This window comes from Mytilus trossulus, chromosome 12, assembly GCF_036588685.1.
Source record: "Mytilus trossulus isolate FHL-02 chromosome 12, PNRI_Mtr1.1.1.hap1, whole genome shotgun sequence".
Classification (NCBI taxonomy): domain Eukaryota; kingdom Metazoa; phylum Mollusca; class Bivalvia; order Mytilida; family Mytilidae; genus Mytilus; species Mytilus trossulus.
The window spans coordinates 4,119,820-4,133,868 of NC_086384.1; the positions used below are offsets into that span (position 1 = coordinate 4,119,820).

Consider the following 14,049-nt stretch of genomic DNA (forward strand, 5'->3'; position numbering starts at 1 on the left):
TTCGTGGGAAAAATTTGGATGATAATATAGGGAATCGCTGAAGCATGATTGGAGAGCCCCCTCCTATGTGAGTCAGTGGGCCTTCCCTTATGAAAAGTTCTGGATCTGCCACTGCTGACAATGCTATAATAGATTATCTGTTCAAAAACCTTTTCAAGCGTACTCAATACAAATTTTACATTTTATGTTTACTTTATATAATATTAGGATTTTAAAAATTCAATTCAAATAACAACGGAATTTTAACTTATTTGACCAGAAATAAGTGTTGGGGAAAAAAAAGTTGAAACACAGGAAACTCCACACAAAAATGTAAGAGGAAATGGACGATATATTTCTTTCCATATTTTTAACTTTTATGGTACACTGATCTGACGGTGTTTACATATCACAACTCGTTCGATATGCCCGTATTTGTAGTGACGTTTTGGATTTCAATGAACATCATCTATTTGTAACGACAAATTGCGTAAAATTTTTACCAAATTCTTTCATAGATACACAGACTTAATTTTTGAAGTTTTGCTGTACATATAATAGCATATTCTAATTATTTTACGGAGATGTTGGTTTCCGAGTCCAGAAACTTATATTCGACAGGGGTAAGCTCGTCGATCTTTAAATAAACTTTTTATAGCTGACTATGCGGTATGGGCTTTGCTCATTGTTGAAGGCCGTACGGTGACCTATAGTTGTTAATTTCTGTGTCATTTTCGGGTCTCTTGTAGACAGTTGTCTCATTGGCAATCATACCACTTTTTTTTCTATTTATTCTAAATAGTTACCTATTCAATACTGAATTAAGATCTTTGTTTTTATTGGTATCACATCGATTTTGTTATCAGTAAATGAATTAAATACACATTTTATATTATTGTTATCAACATAAGAATGCAAATTCACGGTGCTACAATCTGTCGATACCTGTATCTTGGCATTGTACAATGTCGATACCTGTATATTGGCATTGCACAATGTCGCCATTCACGGTGCTACAATCTGTCGATACCTGTATCTTGGCATTGCACAATGTCGCCACTCACGGTGCTACACTCTGTCGATACCTGTATCTTGGCACTGTACAATGTCGCCATTCACGGTGCTACAATCTGTCGATACCTGTATCTTGGCATTGCACAATGTCGCCATTCACGGTGCTACAATCTGTCGATACCTGTATCTTGGCATTGCACAATGTCGCCACTCACGGTGCTACAATCTGTCGATACCTGTATCTTGGCATTGTACAATGTCGCCATTCACGGTGCTACAATCTGTCGATACTTGTATCTTGGCATTGCACAATGTCGCCATTCACGGTGCTACAATCTGTCGATACCTGTATCTTGGCATTGCACAATGTCGCCACTCACGGTGCTACAATCTGTCGATACCTGTATCTTGGCATTGTACAATGTCGCCATTCACGGTGCTACAATCTGTCGATACCTGTATATTGGCATTTTACAATGTCGCCATTCACGGTGCTGTAATCTGTCGATACCTATATCTTGGCATTGCACAATGTCGCCATTCACGGTGCTACAATCTGTCGATACCTGTATCTTGGCATTTTACAATGTCGCCACTCACGGTGCTACAATCTGTCGATACCTGTATCTTGGCATTGCACAATGTCGCCACTCACGGTGCTACAATCTGTCGATACCTGTATCTTGGCATTGTACAATGTCGCCATTCACGGTGCTACAATCTGTCGATACCTGACTCTTGACATTGCACAATGTCGCCATTCACGGTGCTACAATCTGTCGATACCTGTATCTTGGCTTTGCACAATGTCGCCACTCACGGTGCTACAATCTGTCGATACCTTTTTCTTGGCATTGCACAATGTCGCCACTCACGGTGCTACAATCTGTCGATACCTGTATCTTGGCATTGTACAATGTCGCCATTCACGGTGCTACAATCTGTCGATACCTGTATCTTGGCATTGCACAATGTCGCCATTCACGGTGCTACAATCTGTCGATACCTGTATCTTGGCATTGCACAATGTCGCCACTCACGGTGCTACAATCTGTCGATACCTGTATCTTGGCATTGCACAATGTCGCCATTCACGGTGCTACAATCTGTCGATACCTGTATCTTCACATTGCACAATGTCGCCACTCACGGTGCTACAATCTGTCGATACCTGTATCTTGGCATTGCACAATGTCGCCATTCACGGTGCTACAATCTGTCGATACCTGTATCTTGGCATTGCACAATGTCGCCATTCGCGGTGCTACAATCTGTCGATACCTGTATCTTGGCATTGCACAATGTCGCCACTCACGGTGCTACAATCTGTCGATAACTGTATCTTGGCATTGCACAATGTCGCCATTCACGGTGCTACAATCTGTCGATACCTGTATCTTGGCATTGCACAATGTCGCCACTCACGGTGCTACAATCTGTCGATACCTGTATCTTGGCATTGCACAATGTCGCCATTCACGGTGTTACAATCTGTCGATACCTGTATCTTGGCATTGCACAATGTCGCCACTCACGGTGCTACAATCTGTCGATACCTGTATCTTGGCATTGCACAATGTCGCCACTCACGGTGCTACAATCTGTCGATACCTGTATCTTGGCATTGCACAATGTCGCCACTCACGGTGCTACAATCTGTCGATAACTGTATCTTGGCATTGCACAATGTCGCCACTCACGGTGCTACAATCTGTCGATACCTTTAACTTGGCATTGCACAATGTCGCCATTCACGGTGCTACAATCTGTCGATAACTGTATCTTGGCATTGCACAATGTCGCCACTCACGGTGCTACAATCTGTCGATACCTGTTATCTTGGCATTGCACAATGTCGCCACTCACGGTGCTACAATCTGTCGATACCTGTATCTTGACATTGCACATTGTCGTCACTCACGGTGCTACAATCTGTCGATACCTGTATCTTGGCATTGCACAATGTCGCCATTCACGGTGCTACAATCTGTCGATACCTGTATCTTGACATTGCACAATGTCGCCATTCACGGTGCTACAATCTGTCGATACCTGTATCTTGGCATTGCACAATGTCGCCATTCACGGTGCTACAATCTGTCGATACCTGTATCTTGGCATTGCACAATGTCGCCACTCACGGTGCTACAATCTGTCGATACCTTTAACTTGGCATTGCACAATGTCGCCATTCACGGTGCTACAATCTGTCGATACCTGTATCTTGGCATTGCACAATGTCGCCTTCACGGTGCTACAATCTGTCGATACCTTTAACTTGGCATTGCACAATGTCGCCATTCACGGTGCTACAATCTGTCGATACCTGTATCTTGGCATTGTACAATGTCGCCATTCACGGTGCTACAATCTGTCGATACCTGTATCTTGGCATTGCACAATGTCGCCATTCACGGTGCTACTATATTTACACATGTATTCTTAGGGCGACATCAAAAGATCAATGTAGGATAAAAAAACTTAAATCAAATAGTTTGGGGGAGGGGGGTCAATATTGCTACAAGTTTTGTTAAACAAAAATCTATTTTACATATATTCATATAGGTAAATCTTGAATTAATAAAAATATTTTCTGTTTCACATGTATGCAATAACATTAAGGATTATCATAATATAATTCTAAATATTGAAATGCTTTGACATCTGGTAAGTTATACATTTATATTTCTAAGTTATCTCTCTTTCATCAAAAACATCACTTAGAATCGATCATTACCAGATTTTTTTTGGTAGGGGTGTGCCATATTTTGCCTCAAAAACGTACCCATTTTAATATAACATTCACTGAAATTCAGTACCTATAGTTATATAAATATTTAAGAAAGAATTACCTATACTTATAGACTTATATACAATATTTAAAATATGAATCATGCTTATATAAGCACTTACTCATCATCACTCATAATTCATAAATATACCAGCTACCCTTAAGTTTTTATATATGAATTGACATCGTTTATATATGATATGTAGATGATACCCAAATCAATACGTAAATGCATTTTAATATAGGATATCATTAAAAAGGAGGAACACTTTTTTGTATAAAATCTCGCAAAATTATGACCCATATTTTTGGCACATTCCCGTATACCCAATAATAGGAAGATACCCCCCCCCCCCCCCCCGTGTTGAAAACCCTTTATATTAGAAACATCTTATTTGTTTTCAACTCCCACGTGGGCGGAGTGGTCTTCAAGTAAGTCTAAGTTCAAACAAATAATATTAAAAAGTTTCTGATGGAGGTCTTTCCACAAACATGACTTTTTGTTTCATATCAACAAATATCATATAGAACTAAATAAACTAAATTTTCATATCATAGTATTGGTTTTCTTTTTAATTTGACTTATTTTGTTAGTTTTTTTTTTCATGAGTCCGCCAGCATTCCATCTTGTAATAGAACATTTAAGAAAGAACAAAATCCCAATTGTTATTCCGTTACATCCGAATGCAGTAGATTAGTATGCTGTTTTAACGTTTGAATGGTTTTCTCTTCATATTGATTAATGACTTAAAAAATGATATATATATACGAAATATACCGTATAGCGGGTTATTTTCGCGGGGTTTAAATTTTCGCTTATTTTCGCGGATAGAACAAAATCGCCAAAATAAATTCCGCCAATTTAAAAGTGTACATGCAAAGATAATGTTAAAAATGTTGAATCCGCCAAAATAATAACCGCCAAAATTTTTCGTATACCTTATTCAATGAAAATCGCGAAAATTTTCCACCCGCGAAAATAACCCGCTATACGGTATAATCTCACTAGAAAACATTTATAAACCATTCTAGTAAGTAATCTAGCTTTAAAACACATATACTACTCTTGTCGATCCATAGTATTACCCATAAGATTATTTTATTGGTAGTACACCAACTTCCAACTTTCATATTAATATTAGGGGTGGAATGACCTCTTTTGTTGCCTTTAGATTGGAACTTTACTTTTTGTTGGAAATTAAAATTTAAACCTTTAAAACAATTTAGGAATTGAGGATGGAATTTTGGGGGATCTGGGAAAGATTGCTTCATTTTGTCTTTAAATCATTGATGACAACCCATCGTTACATCTCCCCTCATTGTGTTGTTATATTGTATGTCTTTAATTTCAAGCCCGTAATAAAGGCGTGACTCGACAGTATAAAATATTATCTAACACTACATAATCCTGAACTTAAATGTTTAGTTTTCTCTAAATGTTGGTACATTTTTGAGGAATAACAAAATTGTTGTAGTTTCACTATTTATCCAAATTATAATTTGTTGATCCTTATTCAGTATTTGATTATATAAGAAATAAACAAACAAAGTAGTGTTGGATGATATGGTAATAGTAATCAATCAGATACAATAGATAGAAACATGTTGAAAATCATTGAAAATTTTAAGTTTATTTGTTTTTCTTAAAACTTACACGGGAATTGAAAAATAAAATTTCTGCACATGTTACAAAAGAAATAAAGGAAAAAACATAATAATCTGCTGCATTGTGATATAACTGAATTAACAATTAGGATTTTGTAATTTATTATATATCATATTAAAGTCAATTAAAAAAATATTGATATTTTAATCGAGATTCGTCATCAAAATATATTTACAAAAACATAAGACAATACGACGAGTCCATCAATCAATTACACGGCATTTGCTTGTTAATAAAAATTGACGTTTTAGAATTCTTAATAAAAGAATCTTGTCTTAGGAAATATCTCTTACTGTGATGCGACACAAAAAAAAAACAACATTTTTTATGTTTCTCGTATTAAGTTTATAACAGAATAATGAATAAAGAATTATGTGATACAAAGTATGTTCAAAAATACTGAACTCCGAGGTAAATTCAAAACGTATTGATCCTAATCAACACGATCAAATAGGAAAATTAAAATCTCAAACGTATCAAACTGATAAATAACAAAATGCTTCATCTTGGTCCGACCAATCCAACTGATAAATATGACAACTTTAACCATATAGAATTTCTTTTTTTAAGAATTTTGATCAGATCAGAATAAGAAACTTTCGGTATCTTATTTAATAAAGTAATATAATCTTACCTGTTTCATACCTTTTTGATATTGACAGATATACACATATCCACAAATTTGCAACTTATTGCTGAGAAAACACCATCTTTATAGCGGAAAGTAAATTGTAAGGATTCTGATTACTAATTTTCGTTCTTCTTACGGAGTTCCTAAAAGATTTAAAGAACAAGTCGGCAAAAAGAGGGAATAATTGGTTCCGATGGGAATGCTGGTAGTTGTTGAAAAACACGTCCTTCAAAAGTAACAAGTATGTTGTCAATCGAAAAAATCAAGCATCTTGATAAGGTCAGTTTCAGAGAAGTTTTTGTTTGAATAGAGTAAAATTGTATGAGTAACACTCAAATCAATCAATGTGTTCGTAGATAGTAGATGTTTTTGTGTTCTGTTAAATTGTTCCTTTTAAAATTGTTATATGATGATGACTGATGTACCCATATTTTGACTATTTTATTTATTGTGTCTGTATATTTAACGCATCAAATGTAAATATTACGGAATTTCATGAGACTGTCATTAAAGTGAGAGGGTTAGCGCTAAAGAACCAGGTTTTATCCACCATTTTCTACATTTGAAAATGCCTGTACCAAGTCAAGAATATGACAGTTTTTGTCCATTCGTTTTTGATGCGTTTTGTTATTTGATTTTGCCATGTGATTATGGACTTTCCGAATTGATTTTCCTCTAAGTTCAGTATTTTTGTGATTTTACTTTTTATCCCTCCCTAAGACAAACTACTTGTAGTTTATTTCTATAGGTGTGTTTGTGTTTGTTTCCTTCAAGAAAATTAATCTATTTGCTATAGTATACAATATATTCCAAGGATTAAATTATCTTATATGTATTTGACAAAACCTTGATGAATTTAACTCCTCAATGTCTAACTTGATATGATATAGAAACTTTTGTTTTATTTGAGCGTCAATCATTAGTCTTGGATAGACGAAAAACACGTATGAAATAAACAATAATAAGCCTGGTATTATCATTATTAAAAATCATATGTAGTCATTGGGTGTGTCTTCGAACACAAGAAATAAAATAATAAATCAGCAGTTTAACCATTGAAGATCTCTTCTATTCCCTTCAACACCAGTAATTAATCAGATATAGCAGATAGCAACGTGTTTCATTTAGTGTAAATGCAAATATAATGTATGTTCTTATGAACTACAAAGGATTCATTAATAAGATAACTACACATGTTGCATGAGCATTAAAGTATAAAATCATAAGAATCCGCTGTTGAAAGTTATCTACACATTTGCCTGTGAAATTTTGTTTCAAGAATTATTTTGCGATATCCAGCAACAGTCATGAACATATTTATGACCTTGTCCGTCTTAGTCGTATTGCTTTATATTTTCAAAGTTGATGCACATCCTCATGATAGTCACGACAATGATCATGATTGTCACGACGATGGTCATGATAGTCACGACAATGATCATGATAGTCACGACGATGGTCATGATAGTCACGAGGCTCACTATTATGGTGATGAGGATCACCATCATGAAAACCATCAAAGTCATGAAGGTAAGTAACATCATTATAATTTTATAATAATCACTTACAGTCTATTCTTGCAGGGTTTAAGATATCTTCATTGACTGGGCCTATTACATGTATATGGATTTGTGTAAGTTCTAATTTGAGTATCACTTTTGAGTCTTACTTAGACCAAACGCAGTTTAAATCATTTGCCTCATTTCTTCCACGAAATGTATTTGATATAGCCTTTTAGATATGTTATTGTTTAGTAATGTAAGTAATCTGTATTTATTTTTGACATCAAATTGAAATGATTTCAGTCAAAGTTTACAGAAAATTTTATCATCCTTACTACATGTTTGTAATAAAATATCAACTGCAAAAAGGAAAATGTTTGATTATTTGTTTTTGACGTCAAATGTCGGTTTGATCTGAGAAGCAAATACATTTATTTTTGATTCATCAAATATTTAAAAGCATTGCTTTTAAATTGTCATATTTAATCGACATTGTATTTTTGTTTTACCTGATTTAAAAAAATAGGGACAAAAGATACCAAAGGGACAGACAAACTCATAAATCTAAAATAAAATGACAACGCCATGGCTAAAAATGAAAAAAGACAAGCAGACAAACAGACAAACAATAGTACACATGACACAACATAGAAAACTAAAGAATATACAACACGAACCCCACCAAAATCTAGGGGTGATCACAGGTGGGCACACCTCAGGAAATGAAGCATTAAAAAAATCAGCTGTCAGTGAACAATATCAGACTTTGAAAGAAATCATCGAAAATTGATAAAATAATGGAACAAAGTCATTTATTTTATATTAAATAAGAGATAACGGATATGGGTATATAAAAGCAACGTAACTTTCAAAAATAGGTAAGGCATCTGAAGGAAAATAAACTTTTTACAAAAATGAAAAAGCTTCTTTTAAATAAAGGAACACATTGTATAGCACCAGTCAACAAGGCTTAGCAATGTTTTAAGAGAATATATTTTTAATTCCAGAATGTGAAGAGGAATGCGAGGAACATTCCCAGCAATCAGGTTAATTTCCTTTGTTATTTCTCAGCTAATGTTTCGTTTTCAGAAATTTTATTACACAATTATTTTTTAATTTAAATTTCATTTATCCTATGAATAAAAATAATATATATGATTAGTATCACCGTTCTCAAAAACATATTTTTAGGAACTCGTACAAAATATACAATCACTATTATTAGATATTACAACAACACCCTAAACTTTTAAAGTTTAATGGAGTATTCACTGCATTAAACAACATTTATTACTGCCCTTGATCTCGTATTATAAATAAAACAATTCAATACATTCAATAGTTCTTGTTTTAAAATTCGATTCATCATTCTTGACTTAAACAAAAAAGTTAACAGATTTTAATCAATTTCATATTTTTTTGCAACAATATATTTTGATTAATGATCTCGCAAAAATTATTATTTTCTTTGAACCAAGAGCTGTTTTAGATGAAATAAAACCCGAATAAACACGGAAACAAAATCAGCAGAGATTGTTTAATAAATCAAGTGATTAGTTCGCCCATTGAATTTTCAGGATTTATTGAAGCAGGATTTACCCTGGAAGAATGCATGCAGCATTGTGATGGTAAGTGAATTGTTCCTTTATGTGAAATAAAGAAAAGTGGTATGAGAGCCACCGAGACAACGCCTTTATAGGTTGAAATAAGAAGATGTGATATGAGAGCCATCGAGTTAACATCTTTATAGGTAGATATAGAAAGATGTGGTATGAGAGCCACCGAGACAACGCCTTTATAGGTTGGCCTAAGAAGATGTGATGTGAGAGCCATCGAGTTAACATCTTTACTGGTAGATATAAAAAGATATGGTATGAGAGCCACCGCGACAACGCCTTTATAATTAGCAATAAAAAGATGTGGTATGAGAGCCAATGAGACACACCTTAATAGGTAGAAATAAGAAGATGAGGTATGAGAGCCAACAAGACAATGCTGTATCCAAGTCACAATGAAATTAAATCATTAAAAGTCAATGTATGGCCTGCAACACAAAACCTTGGACTTCACCGAACAACAAACTTACAAGGCCACACATTTGACTTGTGCAAAACAATCAAAATAGGAACACCAACAGTCTAATCTATATAAAAAAAGAAGAAAGGAGAATATTTTTCGTTCGATTATTGAATTTTGAAAAGCAAGATGATTTGCATATACATTTTTGTTTATCACGAAATACTCGAAATGTTTAATCTAATTGCGACGAATTCAAATGATTTATATGACAATAACTTTATAAAAAATTATCACATTCAAATCTCTTTTTTATTTCAGAATTCCATCCAGCCGAATGAAATCGGGACCTTGCTGTATTTCATAAAATAAAATAATCCTACCTGTTTTATACCTGTTATTGACTAATACATGTAATATATCTAGTACTTTTTCTAACCTTCAAATAATTTCCTATAGGTGTGTTAAGTGATGAACATTATTTTCCATGTAAACAACACATTTGTTATTATTTCGAAATTATTTGACTTTTACATACAGAAATATTTATCAAAGATACCAGGACTATACTTTAATACGTCGGTCGCGCGTTTCGTCTACAAAAGATTCATTAGTGACGCTTATATCAAAATATATATAGATAATTGATACAGATTATTCTACCAGATTTTGTCATGAGCACCAACGCCGGTATACACTTTTATTATGCTTATGTTTGAATACTAGTATAATAATTGGTATCACAGAAATGTACAGAAAGAAGAAATTTAAATTTCCGTGTACGTCTCAATAAGTGTGAATTTAAGATAACGTGCCAATTATTTGATGGTTTCTAAATGAAATATTTGTAGTTCTTTTGGTCAGTTTTATTGATATACCCATTGCAAACATAATTAAGTAATCTATGGTATCTATGATGAGTTCATTTACCACGACTGGGTCGATGCCACTGCTGGTGAAGATTTATTTCCCCGAAGGTATCACAAGCCCAGTAGTCAGCACTTTTTGTGCTGACATGAATTATCATTGATATTGTTATATTTATAAATTAACTGTTTACAAAATTTTGAATTTTTTGAAATACTAAGGCTTTTTTCTTTACCTTAGGCATGTATTACCTAAGCTGTATTTGGAAACACTTTAAGGAACTTTGGATCATAATGCTCTTCAACTTCGTACTTTATTTGGCTTTTTGAACTGTTTTTGATTCGAGCGTCACTGATGAGTCTTTTGTACACGAAACGCGCGACTGGCGTATATATAAAATTTAGTCCTGGTATCTATGGTGAGTTTATTCATCACTGCTTCCATATTTATCATCCTCAAACGACTAATCAAACTGATAACAGTATAGGAAACAAAGCATGGAAAATCAAGCACCAATAAAAAAAACTCCAATGTTAAGTGTCAAATACTCTTAACAGGGTTACATGTAGCAGATACTAGTCCACACGTAACACGCACGTATTTTTCTTTTGGTCGATGCTAGTTATTCGTATCATTCAATGTGTGTTGTTGCCAAAAACTTCCTCTTGTATTGGACAATGGTGAATAAGTGTAACTTTAGTTATAAGTAACAAATGGTTGTGTATTGTAAGAAATATAATATAAAAAAGAAGATGTGGTATGATTGTAAATGAGACAACTATCCACAAAAGACCAAAATGACACAAACATTAACAGTTATAGGTCACCGTACGGCCTTCAACAATGAGCAAAGCCCATACCGCATATAGTCAGCTAGAAAAGGCCCCGATAAGACAATGTAAAACAATTCAAACGAGAAAACTAACGGCCTTATTTATGTAAAAAAATTAAACGAAAAACAAATATGTAACACATAAACAAACGACAACCACTGAATTACAGGCTCCTGACTTGGGACAGACACATACATAAATAATGTGGCGGGGTTAATTATGTTAGCGGGATCCCAACCCTCCCCTAACCTGGGACAGTGGTATAACAGTACAACATAAGAACGAACTTTACAAATCAGTTGAAAAAAGGCTTAACTCATTAGATAGACAAAAACACAAGTGGACGTGGCCGGGTACTTATATACATTCCGACACAAAAAGACACAATGAACAGATCTGAGAGTACTCGCAGTTATCTGACAGCTAGTTCAAAGCCATTAACAACTAATAAAAAAAATCATGCCTCTAAGACTTAGCAATCAATCCGTACACATCCAACATACAATGGATTTAGTGTCATAAGACGTCATAAAATACCAGAGAAAAACATGACCTTGTGCAATGCAAAGTTACAGGTATCGACAGATTGTAGATCCATGAAAATGTATATGTATATAACATACTAGTAATATTTAGTTAGCATTTAATCAAGTTTACATGGATTATTTCTAAATTTCCGGGCACGGTTAAAAATGAGGATGTGCTATCCCGTTTGAAATAAGTTTTCTACAGGTGCATCTAAACTTCAAAACCAAATCTTTATATCTATGGAAAAAATTAGTAAAGGTTTTAAGTAATTTATGGTAACGATATCCCTGGTTTAATAATTTACCAGTAATACATAGGGTGCGTTCGTTAAAATCGGAAACGTCAATAAGATTGGTTTCATCTTTTTAAAGATAAGCTAATACAATAAAATGGAATAAACTGAGTATCACATTACAAAAAAATTGACATCGAAAAAACGTATATTTAAGTTTATCCTTCCTTGAAGACAACGGTTTTGAAATACTAAACCGTTCACACAATTTAATAAATATAACGCCTTGTACTTTAAAAGTAAACTCCAAATCTGTATTTTAAACAAATGTATAAAATTTGCACCAAGTGATGCAATACTCACTTGTTTTTGTATTCAATAAAGTAGAATTTATACAGAACCTTCAACCTTCTCAAAGCCAAAAGTAAAACACATTTTGCATAATTTGCAGATATAATGAAATTATTGAATCACTGAATAACCTCACCTTTCGTTTTCCTTTTCACTTGTGAACAGGATTAAGAGCATTATTTGTACTGCACTGGATGAGCATTTCAATATTCAAAGATAGTCGAGTACAAAATACTTGAAAAGCTGATAGACCAAAAACGACAAGAAGTATTGCAAAAGCTGACATATAAAATAAGGGCTTGTACTAGGGATATGTATATATGTCTGAATTTAATATAATGTCGGCAAATTTTATATTACCTTTATTGTATTGTGATAGCGAGGAACTGACAAGCATTCCTTCAGGCGGGGTAGTGATTTAGTTATATCAAAAAGAACGTTGAGTAAAAAAAAGACGGACAAGAAATCAGAACTTTGCATAAGGGATAAGTGTAAATTTGAGATCAAGGATACTAACATATGCAGATTGTCTGATTTGTTAATTGATCTTTACCTCGATATTTTTACAGATGGATGACAAATTTTCCTTTCGTCAACGTTTTATTTATCAGCAGGAAGATGTAACATACAATATAGTCCATCATTTGACGTTTGTATAGCTCAGTTAGTTCTTTACACTCGTGCATGCACATAAGCAACACGACGGGTGCCACATGTGGGGCTGGATCTGCTTACCCTTCCGGAGCAAAAGAGATCACCCCTAGTTTTTTGTGGGGTTCGTGTTGTTTATTCTTTAGTTTTTTATGTTGTGTCATGTGTTCTATTGTTTGCCTGTTTGTCTTTTTCATTTTTAGCCATGGCGTTGTCAGTGTGTTTTAGATTTATGAGTTTGACTGTCCCTTTGGTATCTTTCGTCCCTCTTTTCGGACTATAAGGACATTAGCTCAGTTTATAGTGATTAAGTTTATAACACAATGGTGACTGCTGTACATCTTTTTTGATAAATTTACCTATTGTGTGTTTGTTTTGTTCAAACATTATGTTTATGTGACGTTTAAACTTTTCTGACGTAAGACACTCAAATCAATGAACGTGTACATAGATAGTAGATATTTTTGTGTTCTGTTAAATTTTTCCTTTTAAAATTGTTATACGATGATGACTGATGCACCCATATTTTGACTATTTTATTTATTGTGTCTGTTTATTTAACGCACCAATGTAAATATAACAAAATTTGACGAGACTGTCATTAAAGTGAGAGGGTTAGCGCTATAGAACCAGGTTTAATCCACCATTTTTTACATTTGAAAATGCCTGTACTATGTCAGGAATATGACAGTTCTTGTCCATTCGTTTTTGATGCGTTTTGTTATTTGATTTTGCCATGTGAATATGGACTTTCCGAATTGATTTTCCTTTAAATTCAGTATTTTTGTGATTTTACTTTTCACACACCGTTGTGAATATTATGGAGTATTATGCGAGTGTTATACAAGTAAGAGATTAAGCTAGCTTCAAAACCAGTTTTGATCAAACACTTTATTCTTAAGAAAATTCCTGTACAAAGTTAAAAATACGACAGATGTTATCCATTCGTTTGATGTTTTAGATCTTTTGATTTTGTCATTTGATAAGG

The 14,049-nt window shown here is 33.9% G+C and overlaps 1 protein-coding gene and 1 long non-coding RNA gene across 2 annotated transcripts; both read left to right on the plus strand.

Annotated features, from left to right (window-relative positions):
- Positions 1 to 7,293: 7,293 nt before the first annotated feature.
- Positions 7,294 to 8,634, plus strand: LOC134693581 (histidine-rich glycoprotein-like). The gene is made up of 2 exons (XM_063554422.1): positions 7,294 to 7,611; positions 8,591 to 8,634. Exons 1-2 carry the CDS (start codon positions 7,389 to 7,391, stop codon positions 8,632 to 8,634), a joined length of 267 nt encoding a protein of 88 aa, XP_063410492.1. The 5' UTR covers positions 7,294 to 7,388.
- Positions 8,635 to 9,085: 451 nt separating this feature from the next.
- LOC134693763 (uncharacterized) lies at positions 9,086 to 9,987 on the plus strand. Its single transcript, XR_010102470.1, has 2 exons — positions 9,086 to 9,211; positions 9,921 to 9,987. It is a non-coding gene; the product is annotated as an uncharacterized LOC134693763 (long non-coding RNA).
- The last annotated feature ends 4,062 nt before the right edge of the window (positions 9,988 to 14,049 follow it).